This window comes from Ochotona curzoniae, unplaced genomic scaffold (assembly GCF_017591425.1).
Source record: "Ochotona curzoniae isolate NIBS_2020 unplaced genomic scaffold, NIBS_Ocur_1.0 scaffold_4701, whole genome shotgun sequence".
Lineage (NCBI taxonomy): Eukaryota > Metazoa > Chordata > Mammalia > Lagomorpha > Ochotonidae > Ochotona > Ochotona curzoniae.
The window spans coordinates 80,352,306-80,371,965 of NW_024467122.1; the positions used below are offsets into that span (position 1 = coordinate 80,352,306).

Here is a 19,660-nt window from a genome sequence, read left to right on the forward strand (position 1 = left end):
GCAAGCATGGGATCCCATATGGGTGCTGATTCATGCCGCTTCGCATCTCACTTTCTGCTTGTGGCCTGGGAAAGCAGTAGATGACGGCCCAAAGCCTTGGGACCCTGCACCCACATGGGAGACCCATATGAAGCTCCTGGCTCCTGGCTTTGGAAAGGCTCAGCTCTGGCCATTGCAGCCATTTTGGGAGTGAACCAGTGGCTGGAAGATCCATCTCTCTGACTCTCCTCTCTGTAAATCTGTCTTTCCAATAAAAGTAAATAAATCTTTAGGGGGAAAAGAAAAGTGAAAAAATAAAGAGGGCCAAAACAAGCCTCACGATCTCCACACACTCAAAAGCAGGTCACAAAAGGAAAAACCAACAAGAGGGTGGCCTAAGCAGCAGCCAGCAAAGCAAAAGGAAAGCCAGTAGAAGGGGTCCCAGACACAACGTAAGAAGGAAGACGGTCCACAGTGCAGAGGGTGGCTCTGACTAAACAGAGGCCCTCCCAAGAACTTGCACGCACCAGGCTCAGCAACTAACAGGTTCCGGGGAGAAAACAGAGCGCAGGCAGCAGATGCAAGGCTCAGGAGGGAGCAGGATGAGGGTGCGTGGCTGGCTGGATGCTTTTCTGCATTGCTTTCAGAATGGAAGAAGAGCAATATGACAAATGATAATGAAGAAAACAAGATACTGTAGAGGAAAGAGAAGCATCTCCCAGCTGTGATGGGGACCTGGGAGGCTGCCATGCACCAGCCACTCCATTCTCCATCAGTTGTTTCAGATACCTCCCACTAATGAGCAAAGAGCCACACATTTCCACTGAGTTTCATTTGTTCTGGTTCCTCCTGCAGGTCAAACAGAGATGTTCTCTCAACAACAGTCTTCCACGAGCTCTGTAATAACTTTGCCTCTTCCATGACTTCCTGGACTTGACTATCTTCCTGTCTCTATGATTGGTCCTTCCTTGTTCATGGACCAAATGCCTCTTTCCTTATCTGTAACTCCTTTTTCCAAACCTGAAAATTAGTTCCTTTTTGTTGCATACCATGCCTTCTAAAACACATTTGCAAGATCTCACTTTGATTTATACTTGATTCACTGAACTGAGATGTCTCAACTCAATGAAAAATATACAAAGAGGTCTTACAAATTTCAAGGAAAAATGCAAGCAAAAGATAAAAATTTTAAAAAGATTTCTCAGCATAAATTTTCACAACACTTTTGTGAGCAATGCTCAGTCCTAATGCTCAGAACTGGGGTCCTGCGACTTAACCACATGCATGCAGTCACGTTCACGACATTAGCCAGAGAAAGTGAGTTTCCAAAAAGAAGATCCAGGGAGCCAAACCAAGACCTTAAGATAAATGCCTAATGAGTGCTCGCCAAAAACTCTTGCAAAATTGCCTGTTTGGTGAAAGGGATGAGGAGGCCATCGCCCCAGTGGAGGACTCTAGCTTTCCTGGGCATTTTTCTGCTAACACTTTGGCTAATTGTAGTAACATTCCTAGCATATGCATATGTTATCATTCCTTGACTCTCCAGAAAGGCAATGAACAAAATGCCTCAAGCCTTTTTTTTTTGTATTTTTATTCTGAATTTTTATTCTGAATTTCATATAGACTTGGATTTTCCCCCAAACTCCCACCCCCCGACAGATTTTCCCTATTTAATTACAGTGGTATAGTCCTTCATAAGGAATCATGATTCCAGCAGTGTCTTACTTACGTGTACTCCATCACTATACATTTCCATGATTGAGAAGCCATGAAACAAGGTCAACAACTAGTATGAGTTAGAACAACAGCCTCAACAACAACAACCACAACAACAAATTACAGTATCATAAAAAACGCACCACTGAGTAACCAACACATGTGAGACAAAAAGGAAACATAAGTCTCTTGGGAAAAATGATGCCACCGTGTAATCCACGAGCCAGCAATGAATTCAACAAGAGAAAATATTTGGAATAAATAACACTGAAATAAAAAACATCAAAACACATGGGATGCAGCCAAAAGAAAAAAAAACAGTATGGATCAGATTATTGAAGTTACACTTTCCATGCTGCTTTTCTTATATAAGAGAGAACATATGCTATTTTCTTTTGTGATGGACTCATTTCACTGAGCATAATGGTCTCTAGTAGGGACCACCTAGTTATAAATAGTATAATTTCATTCTTAACAGCTGAATAATATTCCATAGAGTAGATATACCAGTTTCTTTAGCCACTCTTCTTTGGATACACATTTGGAGTGTTTCCATGTCTTCGCTATTGTGGATTGTGCTGCTGCAAATATAGGATTACATATCCCCTTCTTACATGCAGATTTCATTTCTATTGGCTATATTCCTACCAGTGGGATACCTGGGTCATATGGCAGATTTATTTGCAATTCTCCAAGCACTGTCCATATTAATTTCCACATTGGTTGTATTAGCCTAAACTCCCACCAGCAGTGAAGGAGGGGTGCCTTTCTCCCCACATTCACGCAGGCAGATGTTGTCAGTGGAGTTCTGAATGTAGCCCAGTCTTACTGGAGTTAGGTGGTACCTCAACATGGTTTTCATTCGTATCTCTGTGATGGCTAGGGAGCCTGAGCATCTTTTCATATGTTTGTTAGCCATTTGAATCTGTTCTTTTGAAAAATGTCTGTGCGCTTCCTTTGCCCATTTTGTTACAGGGATTTTTGTTTTGTTGGGTTTTTTGTTTTTGTTTTTTGTTTTTTGCTGTCCCTGGGTTTCTGAAGCTCTTTGTAAATCCTGGATATTAGTTCCCTATCACTTGTGTAGTGTGCAAAAATTTTCTCCCATTCTGTTGGTTGCCTCTTCACTTCGCTAATTGTTTCCTTTGCTGTATAGAGCTTTTTAGTTTGATGTAGTTCCATTGGTTCATTTTGGCTTTGACTGCCTTTGCTTTAGGCATCTTTTCTAAGAAGTCTTTCCCTGTTCCTATATCTTGGAGTGTGCTTCCTATGTTTTACTTTAATAGTTTGATGGTTACTGGGTGCAATTGTAGATCCTTGATCCATTTAGAGCTGATTTTTGCATAATGTGACAGGTGTGGGTCTTGCTTCTTAATTCTGCTATCCAATTGTCCCAACAGCATTTGTTGAAAAGACCAGGCTTTTTGCCTGGATTGTTTTCAGTTTTCCAGTCAAAGATTAGTTAACTATACATGTGTGGGCTCGCTTCTGGTGTTTCTATTCTGTTCAATTGATTTTCTTTTCTGTTTCTGTGCCAGTACCACACTGTTTTGATAATCACTGCTCTGTAGTATGTCTTGAAGTCTGGAATTGTGATTCCTTCAGCTTGATTTCTATTTTTCAGGATAGTTTTGGCTATTCGTGGTCTTTTGTGATTCCAGATGAACTTCTAGATCATCTTTCCTATTTCTGAAAAGAATGTTGTTGGGATTTTGATTGAGACTGTGTTGAATCTGTGTATCACTTTTAGTAATACAGTAATTTTGATGATGTTGATCCTGCCAATCCAGGAACATGGTAAGTTTCTCCATTTTTCAAGGGTTTCTTCTATTTCCTTTTTTAATATTTTATAATGTTCATCATAGAGGTCTTCCACATATTTAGTTAGCTTAATTCCTAGGTATCTGAGATTCTTCTTCTCTATTTCAAAGGGCACTGTACTTACAATTTCTTCCTCAATCATGGAATTATTTGTGTACACTACTATCATCAACTTGTGTTCATTAATTTTGTATCCTGATACCCTGCCAAAGTCTCTTATGAACTCCAATAGTCTTTTCACTGAGTGTTTCAGTTCTCCTATTTAGAACCAAAATGTCATCTGCAAATAGAGATAATTTAATTTCCTCTTTTCCAATTTGGATTCCTTTAATTCTTTTTCTTTTTTTTTTTTTTTTTCTGGCTAAGAGCTCTGGCAAGGACTTCCAATACTATATTAAAGAGTAGTGGTGGGGCCCGGCACAGTGGCGCAAGTGGTTAAGGTCCTCACCTTGCACGCCCGGGGATCCCATATGGGCGCCGGTTCTATCCCGGCAGCCCCGCTTCCCTTCCAGCTCCCTGCCTGTGGCCCGGGAGAGCAGTCGAGGACGGCCCAAAGCTTTGGGACCCTGCACCCGTGTGGGAGACCTGGAAGAGGCTCCTGGCTTCGGATCGGCATAGCATCGACCGTTGCGCTCACTTGGGGAGTGAATCATTGGACAGAAGATCTTCCTCTCTGTCTCCTCCTCTCTGTATATCCGCCTTTCCAATAAAAATAAATCTTAAAAAAAAAAAAAGACCACTATTTCCCTATTTCTTCCTTCATATATCTGAGGTAAAGGGAATATTGAAGGAAGAAGCCCCACCTAGTCTCCCACCCTCCCCAGGTCCTGGATGTAGGGCACGCTCTGAGATCCTTGCTCAAGTGGTTTTGATAGTTCACCAGTTATGAATCACTGCCAGTCTCGCCACTCCAGGCACAATGAGGCTGTTGAAGAATCCACTGATTGACATAGTCCATCATAGAATCTCCATTTGTCCAGTATTTTGCTGCCAACATATAGCTGAGGTGGTTGACTGACCTGTTCTATCTTCCATCTTTTCTTGGTTAGGATTCTGAGTCCGCCATTTCGATTGGGGGGATCTCCAAAGAAACTCTGAGGTGTTCTCAGACCAGATTCTTATATGTACTAGCAAGTACAGGGCCTGGTACAGTCCATCGCCCCATCAGCTGGTGACTGCAACTGCTGGGTTGGTTCTGTTTTCAGCCCCGCTTTCCACTGGAACCAATGGGTGTTGTAGTCCATCTTCGCTCTGCCCATCACATACTCAGCCCTCACGTAAGCCAGTGGGAGCTGCAGCTCAGTCAGAGCGACCCACAATAACCCCCACCAGGCCCGCCCCTACCCTGGTTGCTCCACTGTATTCTTAACTTCTGAAATGTCAGCTTTCATTTGATTCATTTCCTGCATAACAAATTCTTCAAATTCTTTGAACTATTGTATTATGTGTTTTCATTGCTGTTCAGAAGCTTTATAATAAGTTCTGATTTCTGTGTCCCCATTTTTTCAATGTCTTCCTCAGTTAACTCTGAAGATAGCAGAGGCTCTGTTCCTTTACTGGGGAGCCTTTAGCAACATTCATTGTGCCTCTGTCTCTTCTTTTTAACTTTTGACATTGCAATCCTGTGGTGTATTTTTCTCCATTCAATCAGTATCCTGGGTTAGGAAGACGCCAACTGTCCCAGATAATTAGTTTATCGGCAGCACTGATCTTGTCTAAACACACAAGATGGCGCCCACTGGAGCGGTGCTAGAGAGCCAGGCTGTTGCCTGTCCGATCAGGGGACCACTCAGATCCTGCAGGATGCAAAGCTGGAGCTGTCCTCCAATGAGATCAGCCGGGTGTGACTAGCTGGAAACGTGTCCACTCCAGCATTTGATCCCTGTGCTGTTAGCTACGATCAGCCATCAATCTACCCTGCAGAGTTCACAGCTCCCTTTCCGTTCATTGCTGGGCCAAAGTATTCGACAGGACTGCCCAGTCCCAGCCTGCCTTCACCTTCAGAGTTCCCCATGCAAATCCAAGCTCCTCCCTAGCTGCCGCAAAGGCTGATCTATGGCTGCCTCTGAATCCCTGTTGTTGCTGAGTCCAGATCACAGCTCGCTGGTGGCTGGTGGGTTTTCTGTTCCCTGTGACACCACTCTGCTGTCGTCTCCTCTTCCCTGTGTCCAGGGGTTCTCCAGGTACCTCCCTGTTGACTTCCTGACCTCTAGCTGTTTCTGCAATCTGCTCTCTGTTCTTTACCCTAATAATTCTCCGTCATCTCAAACATGTCTGCACCCTTTACCGCCATTTTGATTCCTCTCACCTCAAGCACCCTTAAAACAACATTGCCGTGACCTCTGTTCAGTCCACTTTTGCTCTGACTGGACCATGTCCACCTCTTGGTAGCCACTGTTTTGGTTGTGCTTTGTCTTCAGGATAGTCCTTAAAAAGCCATATTTTACCTCCTAATTCTTCAAACACTTCAAGATACTGATACTCCTATTTAAAATTTCCACTGAAAAGTCTATGACTATTCTAGATACAAAGTTTTAGAATACAGGAACAAAGTTTTTTCAACTTTATTTTTTCATTTAGAATTGTACAAACTGGGGTCACTGTTATAGCATGGCAGATAAGGCTATACCTATAATGCCAAAATCCCTTATAGTAGCCAGTTCACATCCTAGATGTTCCACTTCAAATTTAACTACCTGTTTACAGCCTGGGAACAACTGTTTGGGCCCCTGCCACCCACATGGGAGACGTGGATTAAGCTCTTAGCTCCTGGTTTCATCCTGGCACAGGGATGATCATTGCAGCCATCTGTGGAAAGAACCAATAGATGGAAGATTCTCTGTCTCCTTGTCTTAATCTCCATTTCCATCTCCTCCTCTATCTCTCTTTCTGTAGCTCTGACTTCCAAATACTTAAATACATTTTAAAAATAAAAGAACTGCATAAGCTGAACCAACTGAAACATCTGTGGTTTGGACTAATGTTTAGTGTTGTTGATTGTGGGTACTGTTTAATTAGGGCACCAACAACCAGAAACATTCTCCTCATAAAGTGATGTGATGATCTGCCACTAAGGGCTTCATTCTTTAGTATCAACTCATCCCCTCTAAAACAAGTTGTCTGTTTGTCAACTGCTGATTTCCTTAAGGCATTGTCTGCTTAAACTTCTCACAGGGCATCAACAACTTCACAATTACTCTACTCAAACATCATAAATTTGACGTTTGTTCTTCATTTAATTGTAACAAAATTCTTTTCAATCTGACGTTTTACCCTTCTTAGTGCCTGAAACTAGATCTTGTGTAGACATGGTACAACAAATTTATATGAGTTTGCTTCAGGGGAAAAAGAAATTTAAAGCCATGGTTAGTTTTTTTTTCTGAAGATCTCTCAGATTAATTTTGCATGTTTCCAAATAGTCACTCAGTTGGGTCCTAGACCTGCTAAGAATGATCCATGACATTCAGAACTTTCTCTGTGTCACTCAATGACTCAAGCATAGTTTGAAGTCCATCCTATGGACAGTCTGCCTCAACAGCAGGAAAGTAATCAACCACAAGGCCTCGACCAGATGGGAGAGAAAAACATGGCTTTTTCTAACTGTGCCATCTCATTTACCCGTGCCCTCCTGGTAAAGTTCCTCTTCCCATTCCCATACCTTCACTCAGTGTTGTCTGCCTCAGGTAGCAGTGATGAGAAGAGAGCAGAAGCTTTCTGACAGAGGAGCTAGCCACGAGTAGTGCCAGGCCTGCTACAGTCACCAGGAAATGTGTACATGTCTTTCTGATTCAGTCTGAGATCCACAGCCTCTCTCACATCTTTGCGTGGCTGGAGCTCTCTGCACTGGTACCCAATATGGCTCTTCAGGCAGTGCGCAACTTCATCCTGCTTCCCTCTGGGCCACTCCATCAGAATGGCAGCCACATGTACCCAGGGCAACAGCTGCCTTGAGATCCACACTCCTCCCCCAGCCAGAGACTATGAGGGTCACTGAGGTCTTCCATCTGACCACCGTGGATGTCTCCTGACACCAGCACTGGCTCCTCCAAAGATATCAAGTGTGCAGGGAGATCTCTCGGACAGATGCACACCCCACACTGCAGCCAGGGGTGCCCCTGACCAGTGTCTACACACCATGTCAGCCCTTCCCAGGCTGAAATGGGAGAGGTTTATGTGCTCGCTTCGGCAGCACATATACTGAGATGGGAGAGGTTTCCCATCTTTTCTTGTCCCAAACTCTCAGGACACATTCCAGAGACACTAGGAGTCAGCAGGCAGAGCAAACACCTAGCCAGAGCAGACAACATCAATGTCTTCTTCCTGCAGCCACACCTGGAACTTCACAATCATCCTTCCATGTCACACCATTCCTAAAGCCAAACCCCAAAATTTCACAACCAATCCTTCCATGTTGCACCATTCCCGCAGCCACAACCTGAAACTTCACAACCAATACTTCCACACCATACCATACCTACAGCTGCACCCCAGAACTTAAAAACAAATCCTTCCATGTCACACCATTCCTGCAGCCACACCCCGAAACTTCACAACCAATCCTTCCATACCTCACCACACATTTTTGTGCAAACAAGTGAAGGGAGCTACCAATTCATTAGCTCTGCTTGCTCCAAAAAGCAATCTCCTCATAGCCCACACCCTAGTCCACGTTGGACTATAGCTGTGCCAGAGCCTGGCTTCTTAGCAAGCCATGCAGTGAAGCAGCCATGGGCAGACTCCTGGTGCCAGCTCCTGACTCCAGCTTCTCACCAGGGCAGACTCTAGGAGGTAGCCATGACAGTCACTAGGTTCCTGCCTCCCCCAGGAAAGGCCTGGATTGCACCCCCAGCTCTTGCCCTTGACCCTGTCCAGCTCAGCTGCTACAAGCATCTGGGACTGGACAATGGGTTGGAGCTCTCTGTGCTTCTCTATCTCTCAAATTGAAAGTATAAAAATTATTTCTCAAAACACAATTTTACTTGCTAATAGTGGCAATATTAATTTTGATAATCACACAAATGCACCTGGAGGGTTTTAACTACTGTTCATCTTAAAGTCTCCTGCCAACAAATCACATTTGAAACAGGTCTGCAAACTCTTGGGCTGTTTCCAATTTCAAAGGAAGCACAGCTGCTGCCTCAGCACGTAGCTTTACTTTGACCCTTCATACATCTCCCAGGCCGAGTAACGAATCCCCGGGTTTTCAAACATGTCCACCATAAACACAGCAGTCATGTCTTTAATATTTCTATGAAGACGTATCACTCTGGCTTTTCTCAAAACAATTTAATTCAATAAAAATTAATATAATATATAGCTCTGTGTTTACTAGAAGTCCAGGCTTTTCAGTGAATTTCTAGAGACAGACTATGTCTGTTTAATATCCTATTACAAACACAAGGTTATCTAAAATTAGAAAACACACCTGACGGTGACATTCCGGTCCCACCCAGGATTGTTTATGGCTGGCCATCAATCTCACTTTGCCCTGACCAGCATGAATCAGGAGAATGATAAGTATCTGAATGGAAACGGAGCAACCATCCAATTAAAGACACTAAACATGAAACCAAAGAACGTGAAAATCTCACTAGTGCCACCTACAGGACCAAAGGAAAATGCAGATAAGAAAGATCTTAAAAAGTAACTGTGTGGAGTGCAGATTCCATGTATATGAAAACCGTGTGTGTGTGTGTGTGTGTGTGTGTGTGTGTGTGTACATACACCAGCAAATCTCTGAATTACTTCCCAGGACAGTGTTCTACAACCAAAGGAAAGTACACAATTGGGTAATGTAAAAATAGAACAAAAAAAGTTTTCTTCAGAATCAAGAAAACCTGAAGCACAATGTGGATTTGCCTATACTCTGTCTTAGGAGGTTCAGGAAAGCGTACAGAATGTGTTAAATCTAGAAACAGTGGGACGAACAATTACGCCATACCCAGTAGCAGTTGGAGGACTGCCTGCAGACAGGTGGCAAGGCCTCCCAGCCAGCCTCACCTTACATTCCACCACGCTCTGGTCTGACTCGCAGGTCACATAGATTTCATCCACTGCCCGGCGAAGGTTGTCAAACAGGAACGCCCAGTATCGAGCCCGCAGATCAATTTTCCGAGGTTGTCTTGTTTTGGTAGGACTTTTATCAAAGTGCTTTTCTCCAGTTGTGGATGCTATTTTACAGTCTACTGTAGTGTTCTGGGGGAATAAAACAGAAAAATGTGTGAGTAAATGGACATCTAGGGATTGGACTGCAGTATAAAAAATAAATTTTAAACAAATAGTGTAAATAGTCTCTATCAATGTAAGCACTTTTAAAAAACAAGACACTGTTCTTTCAGCTCATGTCACATTCCAGCTCCTCAAAATAAGCTGTTCATGTTCCAAAGAGCAGGTTGGTAAGGTCAGTCTCATTGAGACCTGTCCGACTCAAGGCCAGAATGGCCAGTGGTACAAAAACCCCAAGCGAGAAGAAGCACTGAAGTTACTCCTCATTTACCAAACACACGGACTGCAGGTCTATACACTTGTGTGAACAACAGACACAAGCTCACATGGATTCTTTCCACTGGCAAAAGCCACAGGCGATCATTACATACTCAGTTACCCGATGTCATCCTAAACCACGCTTCCACAGAGGAAAGCGAAACAACAAAACCAGGCAGCAGCTCCAGAGCAGAGAGCACACGCAGCAGCTCTGGGGTCTGCCTGACCCCTTCTTTCCAGACGCTCAGGCACACTACTCTTCAGAACACAGAATTATGACCTACACTTTCATGGACTGATCTTAGAAGCACCGCCAAAATCATGAGCCTCAAGTTCACAGAAGGAAGGGAAGGGGGAAAAGGGAATGAAAAAAGGGAGGAGGGGGGTGGAGAAGAAGGGGAGTGGGAATGGTGAAGGAGAATATCTGGGTGGAGGACCAGAGGGAGAGATGGCATGACGAAGGGGAGACGGAGTGAACTGGCCTCTCATTAGAGCAGCGGAAAAGATGCCCAGAGAGGAGGGCATCCTCACTAGCACCCACACTGTCTTGCCCTCAGACGCTGCCTTCAATACTAGAAGTGGTTCCTAGACCCAATCCTTGGTTTCTGCTGCGCCATCACCACGGCAAAGTAAGCTTGCAGACCACATGTACATATGTACACACACACTTGTGCACACATGTACATGCATCTTTCACAACTGGCCCCTCCTCAGATCACTATTGCCAGACTTCACAATTAAAAGCTTAAAAACATTTCATCTGGGATTGGCACTGTGGCACAAAACATTAAGCCTCCACCTGCACCACCACCCCATATGAATGCCAGTTTGAGTTCCAGTGGTTCCACTTTCTCTCTCTCTCTCATTCAAAGATTTATTTTATTTGAAAGGCAGATTTACAGAGGGAAGGAGAGATGTAGGAAGAAAGATCTTCCATCCACTGGTTCTCTCCCTGAGTAACCAGCCTGAGCTGAGCCAATCAGAAGCCAGGAGCTCCTCTCAGGTCTCCCACGTGGGTGTAGCATTCCAAGGATGGGCCATCCTCCACTGCCTTCCCAGGCAAACATTCGTAGGGAATTGAATCAGAAGAGGGCAGGGTGCTGTGGCTCTACATGCTAATCCTCCACCTTCAAGTGCTGGCATTCCATACGGGGTCATACAGAGACTGAACCAGCAGATGGAAGATCTCTGTTTCTCTCCCTCTTCCTCTGTATCTCTTTTCAAACAAATATTTTTAAAAATAAAGGAAGATGTATTGTGGATATCTACTTCTCCTGAAGTGATAGATTTTAATACTCACATGTGTAACTCAAGAAAAAAAATAGATAATTGCTTACTCATCATTGTACCTCAGGATCTAATTTTTAACAGAATAGAAACTGAGAAATGTATAAATTAGTATAAAATCAATATATACTCAATTAAGAAAAGACAAGAGACACAGAATCCCACTGCACAGAAGAGATGGCAACCTACCATTTCAGATGGACTGACTATTGATTAGAAAGGTAGAGAAGGGAAGAGGGGAGAGAGGGAAAAGTCTCCCATTGGCTGCTTCATGCCATAAACGGCCTCAACAGCCAGGGCTGAGCCAAGCCATGCCGGAAAACAAGGAATTCCACACTGCTCTCCCACACAGATAGCAGGGGCCCGCCTGGGCCACCTTCTGTTGCCTTCCCACAGAGTACTTATAGAACAGTCTGACAGAGAGGAGGCCAGACCGAGATATCTTCTATCCACTGGTTCATTCCCTAGATGGGTGCAGGACCAAGGCAGGATCAGGCTGAATCCAGGAGCCAGAAGCTTCTTCCCAGTCTCCCACATGGGTGCAGGGGCCCAAGCACCCAGACCATTTACCACTACTTTCCCAGGAGCATTAACAGGAAATAGGGATGTTGGTACTGCAGGCATGGCTTAACCCACTGTGCCACAGCACTGGCCTACATCAGCCCCTGGACACACCAACTTTTATATTTGTCAACTACATACCAGGCAATCCTTTAAGTTTATTTGTATAGACTAAATTAATGGACCCTCAGAATACATCCATAATGTATCGTTAACTCCACTTTATACATGAAATTAACATTAACACCCAAGCAACCATTACCCAAAACTCATAACCGTTCATGCTGTGCCACTCCTGAGTCAGATAAAACACTGTGAATACAGCATTCCAGGTAAAGCTGAAATGCTCTCTGCTTCCCTCCCCTCTGCTGATGGAAGCCCTGATTGTAACCCTGCGCATATTTCTCCAGGCCACATTCTTCCATCCTGCACCTACAGAACCAGAGTGGTGGCTGTGAGGAAAAGGCCTCTGCACAGTGTAGACTGAAGATGCCCGCTCTTGCCCAGGTGGATGTACATACCAAGTGGGCAACTGATAGGAATGCAACATATAGAATCAAAGGAAGATCCAGCTGAAGATAAAACGTAGAAGAAAATGACACACAGATGGCATCTGAAGCCAGGAAAAGTTACCAGCAAGAACATGCAAGTAGATAGAGAAGGGAAAAATAAACACCCAGAGGCTCTGTAATGTGATCAGCTCAGGGAAAAGAGAAAGAACCAAGGAGTGTCACCGTGTCCTGGGGAGGTTATGAACCAAGGGACAAAGAGCATCAGCTGCTCCAGTCGGTCAACTAAGGTGAGGACTGAGAGGAAACCAAAGGACTGACCAGAGCCCACGTCACTACTGACCTTGCCAACAGCTTTTTCAGCAGAGCAAGGGGTACCAAAATGTTTCCCTCCAGATGCCAGCTCTAAGAACGCTGCTTTACTGGTCAGAATACCCCAGCAGAGAGGCAAAGCCTTCAGGCCCAAAGAGCTTGTAACGGAGCAGCCTGGGTCCCGGGCAGCCACATAAGACAAGAGAGGGGTCTGAGCAATCTCATCCACAGGGCTCAGATGTGCTGAGGTCACAGACACGGTGCAGGAGCAGGGGGAGCCGGGGTTCTCCTCCACTGGTTTTTATTTTCTTGGTGAAGTAGGAAACCAAGCCATCACCTGAGTGCGCAGACAGAGCAGAAGGTGCAAAAAGCTCCAAGAGGATGAGACCACGTTGTGGGGAGCCATGCAGTTGGAGCGGATGGCATGGGTTTGTGATGAGCACTGCTCCTCGGTTAGCAAGGCTAGAAGGAATTTCTGACTGTGTGGCAAGGCCTGGCAGATAAGGACACTCAATCGCTTCACTGATGTTTCATAGAATTCTCCTGAGGGTGTTGTTATTGTTTTTCTGCAATTGTGAAATGATTCCTGTATAACACCTCAAACTGATTAATCATGTTATGGTAAAAACAGCTTTAGCCACGTAAGGCAATGACACACAGCTAAAAGCATGCAATAGTACAATTGAGCCCACAATGTTTCCAAACATCCTGTTATGTGCCCACCTTTGTCCTGAAGCTTGCCCTAATATAAGTAATGTTTTCCTTAAGAAATGGCTTGATAATACCTTGGAACAGATGGCAATCATGGAAGTACAAAGAGTTTGTTTACCATGCGCCTCGAACTGTTACAACACATGACATGATGCATTTGCTTTCTCACCATGGAAAGCAGAAAGTATATGGGGCATCTTCTAAAGGGAAACAAATGTGAACCCCCCCCAAATGGCTTAAAATCTCAACCTTATATTGACACTAATATTTGGGGAAAGAAAACCGTTTATAAAGATAAAAGGAAGCTTCTTGCAAAGGCCCTCTGTAGAATGGCTGAGTTGCCTTGATCCCTCTCACTGCCCTTTAACAAAAGAACAAAAAAAACAATTAAATCAGCACTAAGAACAAAAAACCATTGAATCAGTACTAGGTGAAGGTGACAGTAATTCATGTATGTTTTTTTTTTAGATTTATTTTTATTATTTTTTCACTGGAAAGGCAGATATACAGAGAGGAGAGACAGAGAGGAAGATCTTCCATCTGATGATTCACTCCCCAAGTGAGCGCAACGGGCCAATACTATGCCGATCCGAAGCCAGGAGCCTCTTCCAGGTCTCCCACACCGGTGCAGGGTCCCAAAGCTTTGGGCCGTCCTCAACTGCTTTCCCAGGCCACAGGCAGGGAGCTGGAAGGGAAGCGGGGCTGCCGGGATTAGAACCGGCGCCCATATGGGATCCCGGGCGTGCAAGGCGAGGACCTTTAACCACTTGCGCCACCGCGCCGGGCCCCAATTCATGTATGTTTTAATTATAAGATTTAGTAAAGAATCTATGTTATATGCTTCCATAAATTCCTTTCATTTATGATCTTTTCTTTTAAGTCTATACTCTTGATATTTAAATAATAGTAGTTTATGTTTAGTAAAAATTGATTTTGAATATAAGTTAACCACTTGTCATTATGTAACTGCATGTGCTGCCAACCGTGGAGTTCTGGCTTCTGCCAGGTGACTGCAGGTTTGAATGAGCAATAGCTTGCTGAAAATATTTTCTCTAAAGTAAAATAATAATAATGTTTTTTTAGGATTGATTTTTTTTAAAGATTTATTTTTATTATTTTTTATTGGAAAGGCGGATATACAGAGAGGAGAGACAGAGAGGAAGATCTTCCATCTGATGATTCACTCCCCAAGTGAGCGCAACGGGCCGATACTATGCCGATCCGAAGCCAGGAGCCTCTTCCGGGTCTCCCACGCGGGTGCAGGGTCCCAAAGCTTTGGGCCGTCCTCGACTGCTTTCCCAGGCCACAGGCAGGGAGCTGGAAGGGAAGCGGGGCTGCCGGGATAGAACCAGCGCCCATATGGGATCCCCGGGCGTGCAAGGCGATGGACCTTAACCACTGCGCCACTGCGCCGGGCCCTAGGATTGATTTTGTAATCATTCTTTTATAATGAAGTAAAAATGAAACAACTGGATATTGTGCAAAAGCTTGTGATAATTTGTACATAAATAAAGAAGGCAACTTTTCTGAGTTGTCCGTTATGAGCATCATGCCATAGTGGTCCACATCTCATCTCTTCTTACTGTTTTGCCGATCCATGCATCCTTTGCAAGCTCTCGAGTCAGCCGGAGCTGGTGTCCGGCACCACGTCAAACTGTCCAGGAGAACAGGGGAGGGATAACAAAATGCTAAGGAAATGCAGCGGGGTCTGGGGACAGGGCTATCTATGCGGGTTTAGTGGTCAGCGATGCAGAAAGGGCCTACCCAACATCATCAGCATTTTTCTCCATCTACAAACACATGGGACGTGGGGCAGAGCAGGCAGACGGGAGGACTGAATCGGGATACCTCCATCAAAAACACTTTAACACAGAACAGATGGAGTCACACAAGGGCTGAGAGGACACGTGAGGAAATGATTCTAACAGCAAACAACCCCCAAAGAGGGTCAAGAAACAGAGGTGGAGGCACACTTCAGCAGGAAAAGCCTGGGGTAAGGAGTCCCAGGTGGTCATAGAACCCACCATTAATGAGATTTACCACCGTGTTTTCTGGCTACTTTTTTCAGGTCTCCCTTCATTCCTGTTGAAACAGTATTCTCAGCTCTTTGTACAGTCTACACACAGCTGCTGTGGGTTGAATGTCCCCCAGTGTTCATATGTGGAAATGCAACCCCAAGGCAACAGGGCTGAGAAGCAGGGAGCTCTGTCATGTTACTGGCCACAGCCCACTCCTCCTGGGAGGAAATCAATGCCACAGGAGCCACCCCTCACCACTGCTCTCATGCACCACACCTCCCACGCATGAGGCTGTTCATATGTATCATGCCTTCCACGCCTAAGGGGAGGCTGCTCACACGTGTCACGCCTTGCACACCTAAAGGGGAGGCTGCTCACATGTGTCATGCCTTGCACACCTAAGGGGAGGCTGCTCACATGTGTCACGCCTTCCACGCCTAAGGGGAGGCTGCTCACATGTGTCACGCCTTCCACGCCTGAGAAGAGGCCGCTCACACGTGCTAGCCTTCCATGCCTGAGAAGAGGCCGCTCTTATGTGTCACGCCTCCCACACCTAAGGGGAGGCTGCTCACATGTGTCACGTCTTCCATGCCTGAGAAGAGGCTGCTCACATGCATCCTGACTTCCTCCATGCTACCATGCAGCAAGAAGACTTGCCACCAGCCTTCCCACACTGGACCTTCCCAGTCTCCAAAGCAGCGAGCCAGATAAACTTCACTTCTAAATCACCACTCTGGTCTTCTCTCATAGAAGCACAAAATGAACTAAGAAAAAAAACAGGGCAAACATTTCGCCTCTGCATGTCTGAAAGTGGCTTTATCTCACTCTTGCACTGGAAACATCATCTGGCCCAGATCAGGAGGACACTGCTCCCCTTGCCTCTGTGTTGACAACAGGACTGCCATTAGACAGTCTTTCCCTTGTGGATGTGTTTATTTCTCGGTCATCTTAGTGATTTCTGTCTTAATCTTGATGTTCTGCAAGTTCTCAAGAGTGGCTCTGGGTGTGAAGCCGTTTTTATTTACCCTGCTCAGCTCCACAGTTCATACTCTGCAGCTTTGGGACACTCGGAAAATGAGGGAAACCCTTGCCATGCCCCTCTCTAGTCTCCACTTTGAGCAGGCTTAGGAGACACACACTATCATTTCTCATCCTTAAATGATTCTTTGCATTCTCCATCTCTTCAACCCTCAGAGCTAACAGTCTAAATTCTCCTCAGTAGCATCTTCCAGTTTACAACTGTCCTCCCATGTTGACTAATCCATTTGCCCAGAATATCACTTATGCCATTAATTACAGCTCATCAAAATGTCATTGATAAAATGTTCGTGTCTAAGATCTCTACGTGGTTCCCTTGTATCTATAAATGTGCAAAAGTTAACATTCACCTGCTTTATTGCATAATTTCTACATTACGCTTTACTGCTACTCCTTCCTTGGATGAATTTAGACTCAGTTAGAAAAGTGTTCACTTCTTCCAGACCTCAGGAATAAACTATCTCAATGGTAAAATGTGCTGTGCACAGCTTCTGGCACTATTCTCTCGTGTCTCACTGCGCTTCTAAGCCTTGTATGTCCACTGGCTGACTCCCCACCAAGCCTCAGGTTACCTGTTTCCTGGCGCCAGGTGGCCCCAGCTCCAGAGGGCTTTAGCTGCAGCCATCTCTGTCTGGCTGACCCAACCTTGAGCAGCTGGCCCCTTCACAGGAGCTGTCTTTCCTGCCTCCCCACACAGTCACAGGCCACTGCTCTGGCAGGCTGCAACTCTGCCTGAGTCCACGACTTCACGTCAGAACCAGGAGTGTCCCCACCACACACAGCCATTCGGGCCTCCCTCATCCTACAGAAACTCATCTTGCTGCTTCCATCCACATAGTTCATGATGTCAACTTACCTGCCAACATATGTATGTATTCTTTCTAATCCACACAGACAGTTGGCTTATTTCTCAAAATCTACCCTTCTTTTTTCCTTCTAATTATTATTATCATTTTTTTTTTACTAGAGATGCTTCTACATGTAGGGAGGAGAGATCTTGCTGAACCCACAACAATATCTTAGGGTCCATGTGTACTTCATGAGAAGTATTTGGTTTGCATAATGCATACATACTGCTATAGTTAACAATATCAAATTAAAATTACATGAAAAGTTCAGGAGAAATATCCATGGATTAAAGCTCTTAATTAAAACTCTTAGCCTAGTCGTTGGGATGCCTCCACCCCACACGGGACTCCCTGGATTCAGTCTGCACCTGCAGCTCCTGCTTCCTCCAGTGCAGAGCCTGGGCAGCAGTACTGAGTGACCGGATGTCTGCCACCAACCCAAGTGACCAGGATCAGCTGGCAAAGTTCCCCCTGGTCACAGCAGGCACTTGGGGGGGGGAGGGGCAAACTAAGGGACCAAGCCCTTTCGCTATCTCGCTTCCTTCACCAAAGAAAGTATGCTAATGTTTTTGAAAATAGGTAGGCTTGTGTCCTCTAATATCTTAGTAAAGCAATTTGAGAATTTCTGACACTAAGACCTTTCTACCATTCTACAACCTAAAGTCTGAATTATACCAAGGAAAAACCACCACAAAAGAGCTTACAAATACGGGATGTGGAATAGGGAGACTGGCAAAATAAACTGCTCATGAACAACCTAGGTTCAAACCCCGGCTGCCGCTTAGCAGTGAGCTACAAAAGCTCTCCTAATCTCAGTTTGTTTTGTAATAAAACTTGACTTTCATAATGATAATTCCCAAAACAAAGGGTTAAGAGAACCACAAACAGTAATACTGGTAAAAAAAAATATAATAATAATTAGAAAAAATTAGGTACACAGTGAGTGCTAGACAAAACATTCGTTAAATTTTAAAGTGTTCCATCTGATCACATGGAGATGTACAATATTCAACCAGAAAACTGAAATGTCCAACAGACTCAGGAACTGAGAGGGAAATCTGATGTGCTGTACCTGTTTGGCGGCCTTATGGGTGCCTGGAGCTGATCTCTTGGGCTTCCCAGCAGATGGACTCTTGGGGTTTCCTTCAAGGCAAGAGGAAGTAAATTAGCAGGCACCGTGACATATACTGTAAGCTTGAGGTAATTAGATGGTGATTAAACTATACCCGCTTTCAGACACACTGCACAGCACTGTGTACTCGCGGTCAGCGTGGCCTGCCTGGAGGCGAGGAGGTACACAGACGGCCTTTACTGGGGAAGGAGGGAGCACCGGCTTAAGGCAGGCAGATGTCCTTGACGACCTAAACATGCAGTCCCATGACCAACACTGCTTATGTGGTCTCCAGAGAACTTCTTCATATTCATTTGTTATCCGACAATAGAATTCATTTATTTCTTAAATCTTAATATTCTTCATTCTCCTAACACTGGGATGGGAAGTTTTTCCACCGCCAAGGGTCATATGGATATTTATAACATCATTCTCAGGGCACACCACATGATCAGCCTGAAGTAATGGAACTCCGTCTTCGGCCACCTTGGCAGGGCCAGGCCACATGAGCCAGGGGCTGGGCACTGGCCCCATCTGACCATTTATAAGGTAGGCACCTTTGTTTGGAAAAGGGAGGTTGTCAGCTCCGTGTCTTTTTGGAGCTGGCAGCATTCCAATTTGTTCTCAACATGCTATAGGATGTCAGTAAAGCTTCAGGAAAGGTTTTTGATTATTTTAGTAAAACGAAATCACAAATGCTTGGGGATAAGCACATATTTACCCAGACTTAAACATTCCAGGATGTATACATGCCTCAAAACATCGCACGGCACCCCATTCGCACAAGTCCCACGTGCCAAGCCAAATGCATGGAGAGACACAGGTCCAGCTTTAGAAAGATGGACACGAGCCACTGTTCTGTAACCATTCTCTCCTCGAGAGTGATTCAAACCCAGAATAAAACCCCATAAGGCATCACAGCCATCCTTCCTTCAGTGGTGTGACTGGGGCCAGCTCCCCCACAGAAGGGCGGACTCCCCTCACTGTGCTCTCTGGGATCCGGACAACCTTCCACTCACCCTTCTACTTCGTGCAACAGTAGGTCAGGTTTTTACAAAACTCAGCAGAAAAATACAGCTTGGCACAAGCACCATAAAAAGCAGAAAGAAACACATTTGTTTTTAGGTGGGATATAGTGTTGCTACAAAACAAGCAGTTATTTTAAAAAAATAAACATCTGGGGTGGTGCTCTGGCTTCGTGCGTTAAACTGCTGACCGTGGTGCCAGTATGTTCACCGGTTCAAGCCCCAGCTGCTCCACTTCTTGTCT

General features: G+C 45.0%; 1 protein-coding gene across 1 annotated transcript in view; it reads right to left on the reverse strand.

Annotated features, from left to right (window-relative positions):
• SCAPER (S-phase cyclin A associated protein in the ER) overlaps nucleotides 1–19,660 on the reverse strand; it is a 312,499-nt gene that overhangs the window by 260,084 nt on the left and 32,755 nt on the right. The window contains exons 4-5 of the mRNA XM_040969720.1: nucleotides 18,353–18,423; nucleotides 9,514–9,708 (exon numbers count right to left, since the gene is read on the reverse strand). Coding sequence (XP_040825654.1) covers nucleotides 9,514–9,708; nucleotides 18,353–18,423 — 266 coding nt within the window. The remainder of the gene's footprint in view (nucleotides 1–9,513; nucleotides 9,709–18,352; nucleotides 18,424–19,660) is intronic.